The sequence below is a fragment of the Delphinapterus leucas genome, chromosome 20 (genome assembly GCF_059928025.1).
Source record: "Delphinapterus leucas isolate spDelLeu-1000000601 "Yukka" chromosome 20, BTC_Dleu_Yukka2, whole genome shotgun sequence".
In the NCBI taxonomy this organism is placed as follows: domain Eukaryota; kingdom Metazoa; phylum Chordata; class Mammalia; order Artiodactyla; family Monodontidae; genus Delphinapterus; species Delphinapterus leucas.
In genome coordinates, this window is record NC_143148.1 from 5,181,851 (window position 1) to 5,204,298 (window position 22,448).

Consider the following 22,448-nt stretch of genomic DNA (forward strand, 5'->3'; position numbering starts at 1 on the left):
AAAACATTGTATGATTTTTAAATTTTCTAATATTTTGCGTGTGTTTACTATATTGCTGTTTTCCCATCATGTAAATCAAGGTGCATGTCATGACATTTATGTAAAGGACAAATGTGAAATTGCATGATTTTTAAATTTTTAGTGTTTTGCATACACTTACTACATTCCTATTTTCTCTTCATCTAAATCAAGGTGCAGGGGGCTTCCCTCATGGCGCACTGGTTAAGAATCTGCCTGCCAGTGCAGGGGACAGGGGTTCAAGCCCTGGTCCACATGACACAGAGCAACTAAGCCCGAGCACCACAACTACTGAGCCTGTGTTCTAGAGGTCTCGAGCCACAACTACTGAGCCTGCGTGCCACAACTACTGATGCCCAAGCGCCTAGAGCCTGTGCTCTGCCACAAGAGAAGCCACTGCAATGAGAAGCCCACACACAGCAACGAAGAGCAGCCCCTGCTCGCCAATAGAGAAAGCCCGCACAGCAACCAAGACCCAACAGAGCCAATAAATACATAAATAAATAAATAAATAAATAAAAATCACGGTGCACACCATGACATTTATTTAGACACATGAAAGAACAAGAAAAAATACATTCACATACTGCATATTCAAGAATGGAGGCAGGTATTAAGGAGCGTTAAAAAAAAATACAACGGTCCCAAGGTGGAGAACAGTTGTAACATTCTGTTCAGTATGGACTGTCTTCTGATTAGTGAGATGTGAGCCCCGAGTAAAGTTTTCTCTCCCATTCACAACATTTGTGAGGTAATCTCCAGAATGAATTCTTCGGTGAATAAATTCCTCGTTTAAAAGACAGGACACAATAATTACATTTATCTGGTTTCTATCCATAATGAATTTTCTAATAAAGCCTAAGATGGGGACACCTGCTAAAAGCCTTGTCACATCAAAACATTATTGAAGTCTCTCACCAATATAGATTACCTGATGGTATTAACTTGGGCTTGAAAGCACACTGAAGAATTTGCCATGCTCATTATATCTGTAAGACTGCTCACTAGTATGTAATCTCCAATGACTTGATAGGGTTGAACTTTGACTAAAGGCTTTGCCACACTCATTACATTTGTAAGGTTTCTCTCCAGTATGAATTCGTTGGTGCCTTCTAAGGGCTGGCTTCTCATGAAAGGCTCTGCCACACTCATTACATTTGTAAGGTTTCTCTCCAGTATGAATTCGTTGATGCCTTCTAAGGGCTGGCTTCTCACGAAAGGCTCTGCCACACTCATTACATTTGTAAGGTTTCTCTCCAGTATGAATTCGTTGATGCCTTCTAAGAGCTGGCTTCTCACGAAAGACTTTGCCACAGCTGTTACATTTGTAAGGTTTTTCTTCAGTATGAATTCTCTGATGAGCTGCAAGGTTTCCTTTCATACTAAAAGCCTTGCCACACTCATTACATTTGTAAGGTTTCTCTCCAGTATGAACTTGTTGATGCCTTCTAAGGGTTTGCTTCTCACGAAAGAACTTGCCACACTCATTACATTTGTGAGGTTTCTCTCCAGTATGAATTCTCTGATGATTCACAAGGACTGATTTTTGATTAAAGACTTTGCCACATACATCACATTTATATGGTTTTGCTCCTGTATGGATTATCCCATGTTTCCTGAGGCCTGTTTTAAAAAAAAAGGTTTTCCCACACAAATTACATTTGTAAGGTTTCTCTCCAGTATGAATTCTCTGGTGGCATTTAAGGTATGAATTTTGACCATAGACTTTATCACATACATCACATTTATATGCTTTTGCTCCTGGATGGATTATCTCATGTTTCCTGAGGTCTGTGCCACAAAGAAAGGTTTTCCCACAAAAACTACATTTGTAAGTTTTCTCTCCAGTATGAATTCCCTGATGACGCTGAAGGGATAGATTCTGACGATAGACTTTGCCACATATATCACATTTATATAATTTCTCTTGAATGTGTGTTATCTGATGTCTTTTGAGGTATGAGCCGATAGGAAAGGTTCTGCCACACTCATTGCATTTGTAAGGCTTCTCTCCAGTATGAATTCTCTGGTGAACTGCAAGACTTCCTTTCTTATCAAAGACCTTTCCACACTCATTACACTTGAGAGGTTTCTCTCCAGTATGAACTCTTTGATGAATTATAAGGTATGAATTTCGGCAAAAGACCTTGTCACATACACCACATTTATGCAATTTCTTTCCTATATGGATTCTCTGATGACTCCTGAGATTTGAGACCTGATGAAAGGTTTTGCCACACTCATTACACTTGTAAGGTACTTCCCTGTGTGGGCTCTGGTCTTGTGTCAGCATTGAAGGATGCATAAAATCACTCCCATATCTGTTAGAAATGTTGTTTTGGACAGGAGGAAAAATTCCCTGAAGTGGTGAAAATGAGGAACTACTGCTGATACTCTTAACAGCTTTATTAAATTCATCAATTTTCTGTTTACTTTTAAACATATGCAGTTCATCCTGAAGGCTTAGCACAAGTCTATTTCCAGTAGGCTTGTTTTTTGCATCCCTTCCACCATGTGGACTTCTATCAGTGACATCTTGGTGACAGGATATGGGGATATTTTTGTAACTTCTTCCATCATCTCTCCACTGAAAACCATGGTCATACGTATTTTCCTGAATTTCCGGGAGGTAAAAATGTTTGATTCCCTGGCTTTCATGTCTTTCCAACATCAATGTTTGGAATACTCCACCTTTATCAGTGTTTGACTTTAGTTGTAATTTCTTGATCACATGTATATGAGAGATATCTACAAGACATAAAGAAACATACATGACCTACTCATTACAATGCATGAGTAAATGTTTCATGTTAAATACATGATATTATACCAAAAGTAATACTTATAAACAATCAGTTATGAAACTGTGCAACCATTATGTTCAAATTTTTAGAAACACTAAATAGGATTACTTACTAAAGAAAGTGATAACACGTAATTCAAATTAAATTTAGGGTAGCCTAGGGGATTGGGATTGACATATATACACTAATACGTATAAAATATATAAGTAATAAGAACCTGCTGTATAGAAAAAAAAAAGTTTAGGGTAGCCTAATTTGAAACACACTATGACAAAACATTCAAACTGTAAAAACTTATATGAGCTCTCAAAAAAAGTGTTTTTCCACCATGACCACAAAGGACATAGCAATTAACATTAAACACACAAATACCAGGAGTTTAGAGAAAAAACTTCCGGGGAGATGCAAGAAGAAGTGACCCATGGAACTAAAAACATTATTCACTCACCCCTACTTGAAATAGTTTCTGAGTCATCATAACTCACATAATGATTTAGGTTGTGTCCTGAGAAAGTTGTTCAATGGATGAACGGGGATCATTTTTACAGTGTGAGTAATGAGGCAACTGAAAATACTGAAGTTAAAAGAAAAGAACTGGCCTAGCAAGTAACATAATACTGCTCCATTTTTAACAGTGGGAATTATAGTATAGGTATGGAACAGACACCGAAGACATTTAAAAACAGAGAAAATGAAGTATTATAGAAACAAAGCAGGTTTACATCTATCACATTGTTTCCTATGTAAGGCATAAACTGAATATTCCATAAGTCCCATTTCCATGCATATATTCACAAAGAGCACACATAATATTCTGTAAGATGTACAAGAATGTTCTTAGCTGAAACTTGAAGGAAAAGCCAGAAGAAGGCCATCAAAAACAGATGAATGAGTTTATGCTACACACAAACATACAGATATAAAGAAATCGAAAACTATAAAAGTTCCTCAACATATTTTAAAAAGAACGAAACTATCATCGAATGCAGGAATTACAGTGTTGGCAATATATCGAAAAAAATGAAATCACTGTCTTAGAAGATACCTGCACTCCCACATTTATCAGAGCAGTAATCACAATAGCCCAGGCATCAAAACAACCTAAGTGTCCAACAGATGAATGGGGAAAAACCCTGTGAGATATACATTTACCCGTAAAGAAGAAAAAATTCCTACTAGTTTTAACAATACAGATGGACAAGGGTATAGACTCAGTAAAATAATCCACAGAGAAAGAATAATACTCAATAATCTCACTTATGTGTAAAACATATCAAAAAAAAAAGGGCCAAACTAAGAGCCACATAGAGTAGCATAGTGATTACCAAAGGTTAGGGGTTAGTAGAATGGGACGATATTCGTCAAAGGAGTAAATTTACCGTTTTAAGTTGAAAGATTTCTACATATTTAATGTACAGCATGGTAATTATAATTATCAATGCTATACTATATGCCTAAAAGTTGATAAGATGGTAGACCTTAAATGTTCTCACCACACATAAAAAACTGTAATTATGTCACAGATGAATGTATTAAGTGACCTACCAAGGTAATTATTTTGCAATACAACTGGATCAAATCATTACCCAGTACACCTTAAACTGATAAAATGATATATATTAATTAAATTTCAATAAATCGGGAAAGAGAAAATACAAATAAGTAGACAAAAAAGGTCGTGGTTTACCAAGTAAATAAATTTCAAGAAGCTTAAAAAATAAATGATTTAGAAGTAGAAAATATGCCAAAACTAGCAGATGTAAAAAGCATTAGATTACAAATCAATGAAATAGAGAATAAAAACTACATAAAATCGCAAGCTCACAACTTGGTTCTTACCTACATCTAGAATAACTACCAAAAAGAGTAAAGATTCAAATTACTGAAATCAGAAATGAAAGAGAGGACATTACAACTGATTCGACAACAATCAAGAAAATTAGAACAAAATATTAAGACAATTCTATTCCTAAGTATTGGATAAGCTATTAGTAGTAAATAAATTCTTAGAAAAACAACCTATCAACGCTAACCAAAGAAGAAATTAAAATCTGTATGAACCAGTAACTGGAAAAAAGATGGAATCACTAATCAAAAACCATTCAACAAGAAAGGCCAGATACATTCACTGCAGAATTCTAGACAACATTTCCGAACAATTAAGAATACTCTTCCTAAACTCTGCCCCCAAAGAAACACAGAGAAAGGAACAGTTGCAAACTCTATGACACGAGAATTACCCTAATACCAGCGCCAGACAGACATTAAAAAAAAACACAGACTAAAATCTCTATAATGAATAATCATGCAAAAAGCATCAATACAGCAATGGTAAGTTAAACTTAACACCAAATTAAAAGGATTATATACCATAAAAAAAGAGAATACATTCTTGAAATATCAGGATGCTTCAACATATGAAAACATTCAGTGTAAAACAATATATTAAGAGAATGAAAAAAGGACTTCTCTGGTGGCAGAGTGGTTAACACTCCGCCTGCCAATGCAGGGGACACGGGTTTGATCCCTGGTCCAGGAAGATCCCATGTGCCATGGAGCAACTAAGCCTGTGCACCACAACTACGGAGTCTGTGCTCTAGAGCTCACGAGCCACAACTACTGAGCCCGAGTGCCACAACTACTGAAGCTCACACGCCTAGAGCCCGTGATTCGCAACAAGAGAAGCCACCGCAATGAGAAGCCCATGCACCGCAATGAAAAGTAGCCCCCGCCTGCCGCAACTAGAGAAAGCCCGCACACACCAATTAAGACCCACACAGCCAAAAATAAGTAAATAAAATAAATAAATGTATACAAAAAAGAGAATATAAAAAAAACCCTACATGATGGTCTCAACTGATGCTGGCAAAGCATTTGAAAAAAGTCAACAGCCTTTCATGATAAAAATACTCAATAAACCAAAAAAGTTTTAAAAAGCTACCTCAACACAATAAAGGACATGTATTGACAGCACACAGCTAACATTATGCTCAATGGTGAAAGAATGAAAGCATTCCCTCTAAGATCAGATATAGGACAAGGATACTTGCTCGTACTTCTAAAAACTTATTCCTGGAAATCCTAGTAGGAACAAGAACAAGTAGGGAAAAAAAGAGGTGAAAAGTATCCAAATATAAAAAGGAAACAAAATTATCTGTTTAAAACCAATATGATCTAATTTGTAGAAATCCTGAAGATTCTGGAAAAAAACAAAAAACCCTGCTAGAAATAATAAATTACCAGACATTTAATCAACATGCAAAAATCAATGTATTTCTATACAACAAAAATTCCACCATGAGAGGGCTCTTCCCCAATCAAACACTCACATGGAAAATAGAAAACAAAAACACTAATAGTAACATCAAATACATAGACCTGATGATAAAATTAATAAAATCAAGACCACTTGTTACCCATAGAAATGTACAAAATGAAAGCAGCAGTGCTGTAAACAAAAAAATGATAGCTCACCGCTTCCCTGGTGGCGCAGCGGTTGAGAGTCCGCCTGCCGATGCAGGGGACGCGGGTTCGTGCCCCGGGTCCGGGAAGATCCCACGTGCCGCGGAGCGGCTGGGCCCGTGAGCCATGGCCGCTGAGCCTGCGCGTCCAGAGCCTGTGCTCCGCAACGGGAGAGGCCACAACAGTGAGAGGCCCGTGTACCGCAAAGAAAAAAAAAAAAAAAAAAAAAAAATGATAGCTCACCGTTGATAAAGTTATCACTCCACAAACTGTCTCATTAAGATGCTTCAAAATTAGCTGTGACGGTATCATGAACAACAGCACGCACAGGCAACAAAAAATATGGCATGACAGTTGAGTCAATAGCCTAACACGAGAACGTGAACTTGGACAATGTTATCCCTAGGAGAAATTCCTATACCATTTCTTGAGGCTCAAACGATGGTAATTATTACATGTGAACAACACTGTCACAGTGCCTTTGAGACATATAGGAGAAATTCCTATACCATTTCTTGAGGCTCAAACGATGGTAATTATTACATGTGAACAACACTGTCACACTGCCTTTGAGACATGTTTTGGTGATATTCCTCAAAACCAGAAAAAGAACTGCAAAGACTTATCAGGGTCTTACAACATATGAGGAAAAGTATTCTCCATCAAAAATTTTCTGTTACACAGCAAACCCATTCCACAGTATACACCAGAAGTTGTCCATTAACTACAGGTACATTATCAAGGCAAGAAACAAGATAAAATTTCAGTCCCTAGAAGCATGTCTTTCAAAAGCAACTTTCAAAGGCAAAATCATGCAAACTTAGGAGAATATTAAATCAGAAAGAATATATATTTCCTGACTAGGTACAGCAATAAGAAATGAAAAAAATATAAGATATGGGGTTCAGATATTATGGATCCTTCACATGGAATCATGAGCTCAACCCATAGATTCCAAGATAAAGCCAGAAAGATTCATATGTTCTCCTCATGTAGGACTGGGGATTAAAACGAGGATCTCTCTGTCCACCGTCTTTAGAGTTTCCGTAAGTTACAATAACAGAAGATCTAATGCACCTCCCTATTACACACATCCCTGATGGGTGTGGCAAAGTCAGAACAGAAGAAATGGCCGACAGATCTAAACAAGCAGACAGGGCTTGAGAAAGCTCCATGCAGGTTCTGAGGTGCCAGATGGAATGAAACAGCAAGCAGTGTTTTCCCATCTTATAATTAGATCTTCTAAAAAATATCAGATGGGGGTGTAATCCAGAAAGGCCCAGGGACTGGAGTCTGGAGACATCAGCTCTGATCTATATGGACTGAAAACTGAGCATTCAAGAGAATCAAGTCCAAAAGGAGAGATGAGAGAGCAAGAGACCCGTTTATTTTAAAAGTTTCCAGTTGGGTGTTTTAAATACTTAAGCACTGGAAAAAACTCCTGATGTATCATGAAGTGGGCAGACCATCTAAAGAAATGGCACCTTTAAACTCCTGTGGTCTGAGACATCAAGGCATTGAGTTCAGTTAAGCAAGGCATGGGATTCCAAAAGGCAAATAAGGGTAAATGCAAAGATACCCTCCCAACATTTGGAGGGAAGTTATCCTCACCCACAAAGATCAGGTTTCTGTAGGTCTCCAACATCACGTCCCTGTACAAGGCCCTCTGAGCAGGGTCCAGGCATTCCCACTCCTCCTGAGAGAATTCGATGACCACATCATTCAGTGTCAACTGACCCTGAAAGAAAAACACATTTCACCAAGTGTGAAAGAGTTTATTTGTGTATTCCACTAATAAAACACTGACTCAGAGGCTTCCCTGGTGGTGCAGTGGTTAAGAATCCGCCTGTCAGTGTAAGGGACACGGGTTTGAGCCCTGGTCCGGGAAGACCCCACATGCCGCGGAGCAACTAGGCCAGTGCACCACAACTACTGAGCCTGTGCTCTAGAGCCCGCGAGCCACAACTACTTAAGCCCGCACTCCTAGAGCCCGTGCTCCACACCAAGAGAAGCCACCATGATGAGAAGCCCACGCACAGCAACGAAGAGTAGCCCCCGCTCGCCGCGACTAGAGAAAGCCCACGCGCAGCAATGAAGACCCAATGCAGCCAAAAATAAATAAATAAAATAAATAAATTTATATATATAAAAAAATACAGATTCAAAATTAGAGAAGTTATTACTATTATACATTAATTTAACAGATTCAGAAAAAAATTATTGCAATAGTAAAGTTAAAAACTTACTGGAAAATTAAAAACCATTAAAAAAAAAAGGAAAAAAATATTGCAATTAAGTAAGAACATTTCACCAAACATGATGATCAGAAGGAAACATTCGGAGAGAAGTTAACGCTCTTACACTGTTGATGGGAATATACATGGATGCAGCCATTATGGAAACCAGTGTGGATGTTCCTCAATAAATTAAAAATGGAGTTGCCATATGTTCCAGCAATCCCACTCCTGGGCATATATCCAGACAAAACTATAATTCAAAAGATACATGATCCCCTATGTACATATGATCATTATTTACAAAATTCAAGACATGGAAACAACCTAAATGTCTACTGACAAATGAATGGATAAAGAAAATGTGGTGTATACACACACACACACACACACACACACACACACACACACACACACACACTGGAATATTACTCAGCCATAAAAAAGAATGAACGAATGTAATTTGCAGCAACATGGATGGATCTAGAGATTATCATACTAAGTGAAGTAAGTAAAAAGACAAATACCGGGGCTTCCCTGGTGGCACAGTGGTTGAGAGTCTGCCTGCCGATGCAGGGGACACGGGTTCGTGCTCCGGTCCAGGAAGATCCCACATGCCGCGGAGCAGCTGGGCCTGTGAGCCATGGCTGCTGAGCCTGTGCATCCGGAGCCTGTGCACCACAATGGGAGAGGCCACAACAGTGGGAGGCCCATGTACAGCAAAAAAAAAAAAAAAAAAGGACAAATACCATGTTATCACTTATATGTGGAATCTAAAATATGACACAAATGAACATATTTACAAAACAGAAATAGACTCACAGAGAACAGACTTGTGGTTGCAGGATTGTGGTGGGGGGAGGATTGCAAGTTTGGGATCAGCAGATGCAAACTAGTATATATAGGATGGAGAAACTACAAGGTCCTACTGTAGAGCACAGGGAACTAAATTCAATATCCTGTGATAAAACATAATGGAAAAGAATATAAAAAAGAATATATATGTATAACTGAGTCACTTTGCTATACAGCAGAAATTAACACAACATTGTAAATCAACTATATGTCAATAAAATTAAAAAAAAAAAAAGAGGGAAATACTCAATGCATTCCCACTGACATTACAGTGGAGTGAAGGGGACTGGCCAGGGCTCCTGACTTTCACCACTGTATGGTGTGGCTGAGCAGGGACCACTAGAGGAAGTAACAGAAGGAAAACAGAGAGCTAGAGCAAGACACAGAAACAGCATGTCGGAGAGTTGAAACTGTTAACATTCACAAATCTAAGGACACAGAAAAGCTAAAAGTGAAAGGATGGAAAAAGATATTACGTCCCAAAGATAGCAGGGATGACTGCATAATATCAGACAAAATGAATTGAAGAGAAAAACTGACATAAGACAGAAAGGACATTATATTATCATAAAAAAGGGTAACTCTCCAAGATATAACAATTATAAATAGTTAAACACCTAACAGAGTTCCCCTCAATACCCCAGTGTTAAGTACCAGTGGAAGCAAAGAGAAGACCAAAAGGAAACAGAGCACCCGAACAACACTATAGACTCACAAGACCACAGAGATCACCCCATCCAACAAAAGCAGAAAACACATGCTTCTCAAGCACACATGAAACGTTCTCCATCACAGACTACATGTTAGGCCACAAAGCAAATCTTAGCAAATTCAAGAAGACTCAGATCATAAAAAGTACTTCTCCAAACATAATGAAACCAAACTTCAAAAAGCCAGCAGAAGGAAAACAGAAAAATTTCTAAAATGTAGAAATTAAACAATTCATTTTTAAACCAATACTTGAAAGAAGACAAGGAAACTTTTAAAATATCTAAATGAAAGTAACAACACAACATACTAAAAATTATACAGTCAAGCAGTACAAAAAGCGAAGTCTGCACTACTAAACATCTACAACAAAGAAGAGAAGAGAACACAAATCAGGAATATATTCACTACAAGGAAGGAGACAAAGAAAAAACTAAACAAAAATTCCTAGAAACAGAGAAGAATGATTAGATGAGAGATAAATGAAACAGAATGTAGGAAAACAAAATAAAAATCAACCAACCAAGAGTTGGTGTTTTAAAACTAGGCAGGAAACAGATTGCAACTGATGTCACAGAAATGTTTTTTAAAGGAAGATAAGGGAGAACTATGAACAATAATGCCTACAAATTACATAATCTAGAAGATACAGGTAAATTCTTACAAAAGTCAAACCTAACCAGGCCTAATCATTACAAAATAAAAACTTTGAGTAGAATTATAACTGGGAGATTCAAGCAATAATCAAAAATCTCAAACAAGGAAAAACCCAGGACAAGATAGCCTCACTACTGAATTGTACCAAACATGTACAGAAGAATTACCTCTAATCCTGCTAAAATCTTCTTGAATTGTCTCAGAGGGAACACTAGCAAATTCCTTCTATGGAGCCTGCTTAACTCTGATAACAAAGCCAGAAAAAGACGCAAGAAAAGAAAACTACAAAACCAATATCACCCGCACATACGGATGCAAAATCCTTAACAAAATACTACAAAATCAAATTCAACAACACATGAAAATGTATTCAAATCAACACCAAGTACATTTTATTCCTATAATGCAAGGCTGACTCAACATAGAAAAATCAATTAATGTGATATAACAAGTTGACAGAATAAAGGAAAAAACCACATATGATCATCTCAATTGATGCAGAAATAACCCACTTAACAAAATGCAGCAACCTTTCAAGATATAAACCCTCAACAAACCAGAAACAGTAAACTATCTCGACATAATAAACACCAAATATGAAAAGAACACAGCTAACATTATACTCTACAGTCAAAGACTAAAAGGTTTTCCTCTCACATCAGGAGGAAGGCAAGCATGCACACTCTCTGCTATGCACACTCACTACTATTCAACGAAGTACTGAAAATCCTACCAAAGCCATTAAATGGAAAAAGAAATCAAAGATACTCAAACTAAAAAAGTATTATCTTTTCTTGTGGGCGACAAGTTTTATACGGACAAACGACAAAGATACTACAAGAAAACAACTATGTCGGGACTTCCCTGATGGCGTAGTGGTTAAGAATCCGCCTGCCAATGCAGGGGACACGGGTTTGAGACCTAGTCCGGGAAGATCCCACATACCCCGGAGCAACTAAGCCCGCACGCCACAACTACTGAGCCTGTGCTCTAGACCCTGCGAGCCACAACTACTGAGCCCGTGTGCCACACTACTGAAGCCTGTGCACTCTAGAGCCCATGCTCCGTAACAAGAGAAGCCATCACAGTGAGAAGCCCAAGCACCGCAAGGAAGAGTAGCCCCCGCTCACTGCAACCAGAGAAAGCCCGCGCAAAGCAACGAAGACCCAATGCAGCCAAAAATAAATAAATTAAATTAAAAAAAAAAAAAACCAACTATGTCAAAAAATTTTTTTAGAAAAGTTGGATAAAAAAATTAACATGCGGCTTCCCTGGTGGCGCAGGGGTTGGGAGTCCGCCTGCCAATGCAGGGGACACGGGTTCGTGCCCTGGTCCGGGAAGATCCCACATGCCGCAGAGCGGCTGGGCCCGTGAGCCATGGCCGCTGAGCCTGCGCGTTCAGAGCCTGTGCTCTGCAACGGGAGAGGCCACAACAGTGAGAGGCCCGCATACTGCAAAAAAAAAAAAAAAATTAACATGCAAAAATCAGACAAATTTCTATATGGAATGAAAAATGTCAAAAAAAATTAAGAGAACAATCCCATTAACTACAGCGTTAAAAAGTACAGAATACTTAGGAATAAATTAGCCAAGGAGGTAAAAGACTTGTACACTGAAAACTACAAAACTTGTTAAAAGTAATCCAAGGAGATACACACAAATAAAAAGATATCCTGTACGCATGCACTGGAAGACTTAATACTCTTAAAATGACCACAGTCCCAAAGTGTTCTATAGATACAACAGAATCCCTGTCAAAATTCCAATGGCAATATTTGCAGTGACAGAAAAAAACATAGTACAAAAAATCATGCTTTGCAGTAATACAAAAAAAATGGTAAAAAAACATGCTAAGAGAATCTCAAAGGACCCAAAATGGCCAAAATACTCTTGAAACAGGAGGGAGATGGAGAAGGCCCGATTTGAATATCAAAACATTACATACAAATTAATCAAGATGGTGTGGTACTGGCATGAACACAGACACATAAAGCCAAGGAACAGAACAGAATGCTCACAAATAATCCTTGGCATGTGTGTAAAATGTACTCACAAGGGTGGTTAAGACTATACAATGGAAAAAGGACAGTCTCAGTAACAAATGCTGCTGGGAAACTGGGTATCTACCAGCAAAAGAAGAAAGTAGGAACCTTACTTGCATAAAACAGAAAAACCTCTCTGTCATGAAAAAGGCAATCAACCGAGTGTAAAGACAACCCCTGAGAAACGGAGGGGAAGAAAGTGACTTGAAGAATGCAGAGAATTTTGTTGATTTCCTAGTTTAAAATCGATGATGGAATAAAACACCCTCTATCACTGACGTCTCTTTCTGAACTTACCATTCCATTTTCCAATCATTCAGATTTTGAAGTCAGTGACTCACTCGTTTAGCTTCTAGTGTATTATAAAAAAAATCAGAACAAATTTCTTGTTATTGTTCAGTTTTCCAGAATTTACCAAGTATTGTGCATATTCAGATGATTCCATGAACAGGATGGGTCACGGAATTTACAGAGAGCAGACAATGAAGCCCTTTAACAATACCTGCTGCCCAATAGCACTGAGACCCCATCCACAATCCATAGGTGTGAAGCCCTGTCTAAGACAATGTCCACTGGAACCTCAGGGGAGATGAAATCTAAGTGGACATGACAGGGACTGAGGGAAGGCACTAGATAAGGGTGAATGTACACGTGTCAGGAAGGATACCTCAGAGTGAGACAAGATTAGCAAGTCCAATTGAGGGCACTTCAGAAAGGAAAGACTGAAGAATCAACTGAGAATATGACTTTACCTCAGAAACAGCCATTCCTGACTCCTTTTCTTTTCCTTCTCTTAACGGCTTCTTTGTTAGACAACAGGACTCCTTAGAGGTCTACCCTGAGAGTTGAAAACATGCTGTTTAACGCTTAGAATCAACACACCCCCTTCCTGAGTCACCACCACACGCACAGGGAAGCCCTCAGCATGGGGAACAGACGGTCCTCTGCTGCCCACTGTCCCAGGAGGGACTCAGGACAGTAACTCCCACACAGAGACCAACCAGTGAGTTTTCCCACCCTTTCCTTCAGATCAGGCTCCCCTCCTGGTGAGGCCCTCACGTACCCAGCAGCAGCGGGCACCTCAGCTGGACCCGACGATCCCCTTCAGGTCACAGACTAGCCCTGATCCATCCCCACGCAGAGCAGAGCTCTCACCCTCAGCCCAGACCTCAGCCCTCAGAAACGGGGGGACTCAGAGTCACGATGCTCAGTGAGGGATCCGGATTGGAACATCCTGGGGCACTTAAAGGATTACTGATGTTGGGCCCCATCCATACTACTGGAAAGCAACCCTCTTGTTATATGAAGGGGATATATGAAGATGCCTTCCTCAAATCAATGTGACGTCTGGGTGGAACACCACCTAGAGGGGGTGAGCCCAGCACACCTCCCACGTTCTTTTTTACCCAAGCTCTATTAATGTATAGTTGATGAATAAACATGGTGTACATATAAGATATACAATGTGATTATTTGGCAGATATATACACTGTGTAATAATTATCACAAAAATTACATGTGAAGACACCCAAGGACCCACTAAACCTAAGATACCATATTTTCATTTACAATTCCAGCCCAAACAGTCATCTCCAAAACCTACTAATTAAAAAAGAGACACATGCAATAATGCACATGCCACAGTCAGACCACAACCTCTCCCAATGAAATGGCCCAAATTCTCCACTGTATCTTTCAAAGTGCATCTGAAATGGTCTTCACTTACACAATAAAATGCTCAAAAATACCAAAGGCAACCCACAAAATGATCTCTAAAATTTTCTGTGTATCACTTTAAGGGTTGCACGATGATTCTCCCACTCTCAAAAGACCCAATGTGAGTCAATGTATAGAGTGGATTCTGTGGGGCACCCTATAGATCCATTCCCTCAGGACCATGGTGTCCATCCACCTGTACCCAGAGCGTGCTGTTCGCACAGCTCAGGTCATATCTCTAAGAGCATAGGAGGAAAACGTTTGTCTTTCTAAATCCACTGCCTTCATTCCTACTCAGGTGTGACCATGAGTTATTCAATGCAACCAAAGCATGCAGTCCTCAGTCTCAGCATCTATGTCCCAGGGAACCTGAGCTAGGACTTTATAGCAATTCAGTTCGTGTAATGAAGCCCACAACTACACAAACCACCTCAAGGTTCTCCAACCACAATTAAGACATCCCTTTCAAATAGCTCTCCAGATGCCTTGACCCCACAAGGGACAGGTGCCCACACCATTCACTTGGCTCACCTTGAAGCCCACACTGGCTGCCACATCCCTCCTGAAGACCCCTACAGGCTCCCCTCCAACTTCCCAACTGTTCTGCCTCTCCTCCATGCACTCATGGGCAAACAGGGCTAAAAGGCACAAGGACCTCTCAGCAAAGCCATCGCAACAGGAATACACACAAGCTGCCACCCAAAGGACACTGGCCATTCATTATGAAGGTCAAGAAGTCGGCCATCCTGGGAGAACTGACCAACAATTGGGAACGTCATCAAGTCCAGTTACAAAGGCATTTGAGTTCATTTACGGAGACTCAAAGCAGACAGTTCCCAAGTTTCTTGACTCCTGTTCTACCCACTCACAGGTAATTAAAAGATACCCTAGCTCTTTGAGGGAGGCCTCCTTCATGCCCCATTAGGCTGCAGACTTCTGCCCACCCTTAGCACAGGGAAACCACTATCCTGGACTCTGAGCAGATGACCTGCCGGGAGGCAAGGCTCCTGTCCAAGGTGGCGACTGGTCACCTGATGTGCACAGCCCGGAACGCCTGGGGGCTACAGCAGAGCACTGACACAGCACACTAAACATGGGAACACGTCACCCACTGCTTGAGGACACCAGCTGTACAGGACTTTTTAGGCCTCCCTACATCTTTTTGCTCTTGAGTAAACAGACACATAAGGTAAGGATCAATTAGAGTGGAAATGTCCAAAACAAGTGTGAGAGCCATCCTCATGACCTGCCCTGGCACCTTGATATTTCCTGAGGTGTGCTCAGCCCAATCAATAATCCTAGCCTTGAAAACATCCCCGGAGTGAGGTCGCAGTGACCCTGGGAAGACGATGAACACTGCGTCCTTCAATGGAGGTTAAGCACGAAAGACTAACAATAATCAATACACAAGTACATTTCTGTTGAGGGTGACTGATACAGAGGCAGTAAAACCTGGGTAATTTCACAGAGGTTGTCGGAGGAAGGGGAAGTGGACACATCTCTGAAGTAAGATGTGGAGGACAAAGGGCCTGAGCCATGGTGACTTAAAGGCCAATGGCAAGAACAGGAACTAAGATCTGAGACAGAAAACGTGTTGGGGTTTGGGAGCAGAAAAAAGGTGAATGTGTGCGGGGCAGAGTGAACCATGAGGAAACGGTCACTTCCCGAGATGAGGCTGGAGACACTGGCAGGGCCCTGAGCATGATACAGGGCTGTGTAGACACAGTGAGGAGACTGGACTTTGTCATAAAGACAAATAACAGCCAGTGGAGATATGAGTGCCAGGACTGACTAAACTCTCTTCAAATTTAAACCTTCTGCAGAGAAATACATCTCACTATGGTCACTTTAACTCTGAGCCTATGTTCTTCTCTCCTTTCTAGGGTTTGTTTTACTTTTACATTCTGGGATGACTGTGACCCATTTAAATTTCTAAATACAACTAGACACTCTCTTCAAAAATAATGGCCACACATAGCGGGTGGGGGTGGGAGGTGGGGAGGGATGATGGGAGATTCAGATTGACATATACACACTACGATGTATAAAATATATAACTAATGAGAACATTCTGTATAGCACAGGGAAGGCTATACAGTATGTTCTCAGTGCTCTGTGGTGACCCAAATGGGAAGGAAATCCAAAAAAGAGGGGATATGTATACATATGGCTGATTCACTTTGCTGTACAGCAGAATCCGACAGTCTAGCAATGTAAAGAAACTATACTCCAAATAAAAAGTGCTCCTTATACTTTTTATTAAAACTTTATCCAGGGCTTCCCTGGTGGCGCAGTGGTTGAGAGTCTGCGTGCCGATGCAGGGGACACGGGTTCGTGCCCCGGTCCGGGAGGATCCCACATGGCGCGGAGTGGCTGGGCCCGTGAGCCATGGCCGTTAAGCCTGCGCGTCCGGAGCCTGTGTTCCGCAACGGGAGAGGCCACAACAGTGAGAGGCCCGCGTACCGCAAAAAAAAAAACAAAAAAAAACTTTATCCATAAAATAAGACTATAATGATATATACTAAAAGGTTAATACCATCTTTTTTGAGTGGGATTAGAAATGATTTCCATTTTCTTCTTTTTGTCTGTATTCTCACATAGGCTTGATATTACCTTTGCAATAAATATATACTCAAAGAAAAAGAACTGCCACACACAGACACACACCCAATTTCACCAATGAATTCAGGGGTTAAGTGTTGCTCAGACTGAGATTTTCTGGTCTAGTCTCTCATCTCTATGTTACGAGTAGGCTCCCTGAGGCCCAGAGGGGACACATTTCAGAGAAGGTCTGAATTGACTGAATAGAATCAGGTGGAAATGAATTCTGAAAAGGTCACCCGAAGGGCCTCTTCCTTTCAAGAGGTACCATGTGCTGACAGTTTTTTCTTACCCAGTCCCCTACTCCCTGACAAGAAATGTAAGGGGGTGAAGGACAACTGTCTGAGTCAAGTCACTGCCCCATGGCTGAATAGGAACTGAATATGGAAGTCATCTTATGATTCAAATAATTACAAAATTCACAAATCTTATAGCCAGTTTTTCAATTCTGATCCTTGTCTATGTAAGTCAAACAAACAAAATTTACATTTATTAGATTTTAAAGCCAGAAATCAATATATCACGACTTAATTGTCCACATCCAAAGAACTCACCACCCGTCTGGACTCTGTTTCTCCCTTGTACCTGCACTACTACATCTTTACATTTCATTAGGTTTACCTGTCTCCCTATTCCTTTCTCTGTGGCCATCTTTTTCTTCCCTGTTTCCTCCCTCACGCCAGTCCTGCCCCACTCTGCGACCTGTTTCCCCTCCTGTTGCTCTCTCCGCCCAACCTTTCTGACTGTCCTAAATATCCGTATCTTTCTGCATCTTTCTTCCCAATCTCGGCCCCGTCTCTCATCCCCTGGTTACGGCGTTTCCATCCCTGCCACAGTCCCTTCCGCCCCAGTCTGTGGCACCACCAGGTGGCTGTACTTCCCATCGGCTCTCTCTTCCTCTGCTCTTCTAGTTCCTAGTTGTTCCTCTCTTGCTCTCCCAGAGCCACTTGGCTCTGAAGGCCAAGGTTCAAACTCCATTCTCTCCGGCCACTCTCTGCGTGAAGTGCCTCGCCACTGTATTGTCCTCCCTTCTACTGGTGATCCAGGGCCCCTCTTCCCACGCTGCAATGCCATGGGTTCTCCCCCATTCCTTCAACATCTCAGTTATTCCTACTTCTCCGTCAGTCGCTCCGTCTCTACTCCTCCTACTTCCCATCGCCCACGTGCTTCCAGAAATGGCGACTGAATAACACACCCGCCTAACGGAAAAGAGATACTTTCCAGCGAGTGGAATTCGGGAAGAAACAACACTGGGTGTCACACGGCTGGCCCAGGTCACCTCCCCCTTCGCAGGGTGAGGGGAAGGGCTGACTACGAAGGGGAGGCCGGGGGAGCAGAAGTGTTGGCCTTTGGAGACGCGAGGACAGAGGGGCGGGGAGGGAGAGAGGGGGTCTCAGGAGAGGGGCGGGCTCTCCAGAACCCCAGGACCGGGGAGAGGACGCGGCCTGTCCGGGAGCGGGGCGGCCGGCGCTGCCCTCCAGGGGCCGCGAGGGCGAGGCTGGGGTCGCGAATCCACCTCGCGGAAGAGGACATTACGGGGTGGGCCTGGGGGGGTGGTCACTGAAGGTTTGAAGCAGGAAAACGGCGCTAAAGACCGTGTCTACGTGGACTGAAGGCCGTAAAGCGAAGGGCAGGGACCAGCCTCAAAGCGATTTCAAGCCCAAAGGAAAACATACCCGACCTCTAACGGCGACGTCTGGATCTATTAGGTAGGAGGCCGGATGCTGGGATTTACGGTTCATAGTAACTCCGAAGCCAGGAGGTTGCAGTACGAGGAGCAGCGAAGCACAGATCTTCACTAGCGATGGGCAACTTACCTCTGCATCTTACCTCGTACCGTGACCTTCAAAACACGGCCCGTTTCTGGTTCCGCAGGTAACTACTAATTCGGGGAGAGAGGCGGGGCTCCCGGGGCGGGGCCTGGGCGGAGCGCTGTGTGCGAGGGGCGGGGCCAGGAGAGAGCCCAGATGCTGGGATGGCCAGAGGGCGGGGCTGGCAGCAGGGAGCAGGGCAGTCACTTTCATTAAAAACTAAGACGTTTCCTCTTAACTTAAAAACGGTTTAAATAAAAAGCTCCCCCACTCCGCCCCAAAACAGGTTGCTCTAAAGTCCCGTTGGTGAGGCTGAAGCAATTCAGAGCTCTGGAAACTTGGGTCTCCAAGTGGTAGCTGTGGGGCGGCGACTGGAGCCTGGAACATTTCCTGCAGTTAGAACTAATAAAAGCAATTCAGGAAACAAGAGCTGGACTTGTCTTTCTATTACAAACTAGAATGACAGAATTACAAAACTCTGGGTAGGATGGGCTTTTTCACACTGAAAACTCTACAGAACATTCTGTTTCTATTCCCTGCTCACTCAGGAGGCCAAACTCAACGCTCTGCTCATTTCCAGACAATCAGGGACTAGACCTGAGGTCTGAGACTGGTGAACTAAGGCATGTGATAATTCAGGGCACTAACCGTTGCTATAAAAAGAGCAATAAATTGTAGTATTCTTTTTTAGGTAAATTTTTTGATTGTTTTGCTTCTTTTTGCCTTTTAAAACCTGCTTTCCCCCGGAGTATAACAGAGAAATACTTGAGATACATCACTATTCAGTAAAGGTGTACCACAGAATTCTCTGCCTTAACGTATCTTGTGAAAAGATTAGGACAGTAAGTTTAGTTAGCATCCAGCATTTCATATAGATACAATAAAAAGAGAAAGAGAAACGTTGTATTCCTTTGATGAGAAGGCATTACTCTTTAAAATACTTCTATTCTACACTTAATAATTTCCTTCAAATATCTTTGAGAAAAACTTCTTTATATCATAGTACACTTAAGTCAAACATAACTAACAATAATTTAATTGTAATTAGAAAGATTTTTATTTTGAAATTGTAACGTATTTTAGCTGTTCCTTTTTTTTAATATTTATTTTTTAAACCTTACTTTATTTTTGGCTGCATTGCATCTTCATGGCTGCACACGGGCTTCCTCTAGCTGATGCAAGCAGGGGCTACTCTTCGTTGCAATGTGCAGGCTTCTCATTGCAGTGGCTTCTCTTGTTGCGGAGCACAGGCTCTAGGCACACAGGCTCAGTAGTTGTGGCTCACGGACTCTAGAGTGCAGGCTCAGTAGTTGTGTCTCGCAGGCTCTAGAGTGCAGGCTCAGTAGTTGTGGCACATGGGCTTAGCTGCTCAGTGGCATGTGAGATCTTCCCAGACCAGGGATCAAACCCGTGTCTCCCGCATTGGCAGGCGGATTCTTTTTTTTTTTTTTTTTTCCCCACTGTTCAAGGTTTCTTTATTGTTTTAGTTGGTATAACACTTAGATAGTTGGCTGCATTATTTATGTAGATTTTTCTTTTTTACATTACATGGCAATGTATACTATTCTGATACATATAGTACATAAAATAAGATTCTTTAGAACAGTTATGCACAAGACATACAATACTGGGTTTATAATCAATCCCAGAATGTGATTAATTGGAGAAAAAAAGTTGGATTAGGCATCTTGGCTAAAGGAACCAGAAGTTATATAACACGAGTTAAATACACATCTGGTTTGAAGGGCAACTGCAGCATCTGCAACATTGTCAGTGGTACCACCTGAGGAAGTAGAGCTATTCTGCATGAACCAATTTAGGAACACACAAGATAAGTGCCATGCAGCATCAGGATACAGCTGCAGGGTTTTATGAACCATTCCTATTGCTAATGTTAGGAAACTGATGTTTTTCCTAGGCTGTCTTAACATTACTGCTTTAGTCACAGATCAGATATAAAGGACAATATGCACAACCCTCAACTAAAATCCTGTTGTAGCCTAGACAGTGAAGTGGTATATTAGACTTTAAAACTGCAGCTCTTTCTGGATCCCCCAAAGTGTATCTGCACTCTTCTTCAAACAGGCCTGTTCCTCAGGAGTCAGAGTCACTTTCACAACATCTGAGATTCCATTCTGTCCCAAGATGCAAGGAACACTCAGGAACACATCCTCTTTTATTCCATAGAAACCCTTAAGCATGGTGGGAATCGGATGTACCCGCCTAAGATTCTTCATTATACTTTCTGCCAAATCTGCCACAGACAGTCCAATGGGCCAGGATGTGTACGTAGCCTTTCAGTCTGATCACCTCAAAAGCACTGTTTGTGAACTGCCTTCCACTGTTCCTTATCTGCATCAGTGCCTAATTCAGAGTGCAGATTCTTCAGGGAGACACCAGCAACATTCACTCCACTCCATACAGGCACACCAGAGTCTCCATGCTCCCCAAGGATCCACCCATGACAGCTTAATGGGTGAATTCCCAGCCTTTCCCCCATGAGGTAACAGAACCGGGCTGAATCCAAATTGCAACCACTTCCAATAACACGGTTTTTGGGAAAGCTGCTTATCTTCCAAGCTGCATAGGTCAAGGTATCCACTGGATTGGAAACAACAAGCAACTTGCAGTTTGGGCTGTATTTTACAATATTAGGAATGATGAATTTAAAGATGTTCACATTACACTGGACCAAATTAAGACGGCTTTCTCCCTCTTGCTGGCATGCCCCAGCTGTGATAATAACCAGCCTGGAGTTTGTTGTCACATTATAGTCTTTGCCAGAGACGATTTCTGGTGTTCTAAGGAAAAGGCTGCCATGTTGGAGATCCATCATCTCTCCCTTCAGTTTGTCTTCTATGACATCAACAAGAGCAAGTTCATCTGCCAAGTCCTTCATTAAGATACTGATGGCACAGGCCATGCCAACAGCACCAACACCAACCACTGTAATCTTATTCTGGGGGACATGTTCTTCCTTAATAAGATTCTGAATCAGCTGATCCTTGAGAGTTGCCATATTGGACTTAGAACCGAAAGGAATCAGGAGTGCACGTCGGGCGGGCTGGACTCGGAATTGGCGGTAGCTGCTCGGGTACTCCGAGTGGGGAGCGGGAGGGGCCTTAAATAGAACCGCGAGGCTGACGTCAGGGGGGAGCCGGGCGGACGTGCGGGAACCCACCGGCAGGCGGATTCTTAACCACTGCGCCACCAGGGAAGCCCTAATATTGATTGTCTGATTGATTGATTTGGTTGTGCCAGGTCTTTAGTTGCAGCAGCTCCTTAGTTGCGGCTTGCAGGCTCCTTAGTTGTGGCATGCAAACTCTTAGTTGAAGCATATATGTGGGGTCTAGTTCCCTGAGCAGGGATCGAACCCGCGCCGCCTGCATTGGAAGCGCCGAGTATTAACCACTCTGCCACCAAGGAAGTCCCTAGGTCTTTGTTTCTATTTCTGAAAGTTCTGTTATGTGTGGATGAGAAAGCCTGTAAAGTATACAGTCTTCAGAGGAAATTAAGATTAGTTTCATCTAAAGAATAATC

At 41.7% G+C, this 22,448-nt stretch overlaps 1 protein-coding gene and 1 pseudogene across 1 annotated transcript; both read right to left on the reverse strand.

Moving 5' to 3' along the window:
• Positions 1-15,411, reverse strand: LOC111180982 (uncharacterized). The gene is made up of 4 exons (XM_089903481.1): positions 15,366-15,411; positions 15,028-15,134; positions 7,896-8,031; positions 1-2,766 (listed from the first exon to the last, which is right to left on the reverse strand). Exons 1-4 carry the CDS (start codon positions 15,409-15,411, stop codon positions 959-961), a joined length of 2,097 nt encoding a protein of 698 aa, XP_089759607.1. The 3' UTR covers positions 1-958.
• Positions 15,412-20,895: 5,484 nt separating this feature from the next.
• On the reverse strand, positions 20,896-21,989 carry LOC111181026 (L-lactate dehydrogenase A chain pseudogene; annotated as a pseudogene).
• Between the last annotated feature and the right edge of the window lie 459 nt (positions 21,990-22,448).

What these genes read in the sequence shown, in the direction of transcription:
- LOC111180982 (XM_089903481.1), bottom strand. Translation starts at nt 15,411, where the DNA reads ATGAAGGAGGCCTCCCTCAAAGAGCTAGGGTATCTTTTAATTACCT. An exon ending in AGGGTATCTTTTAATTACCT is followed by an intron (nt 15,135 to 15,365) that starts GTGAGTGGGTAG and finishes TGTGCCTTTTAG; the next exon opens with CCCTGTTTGCCCATGAGTGC. An exon ending in CAGCCAGTGTGGGCTTCAAG is followed by an intron (nt 8,032 to 15,027) that starts GTGAGCCAAGTG and finishes TGAAATGTGTTT; the next exon opens with TTCTTTCAGGGTCAGTTGAC.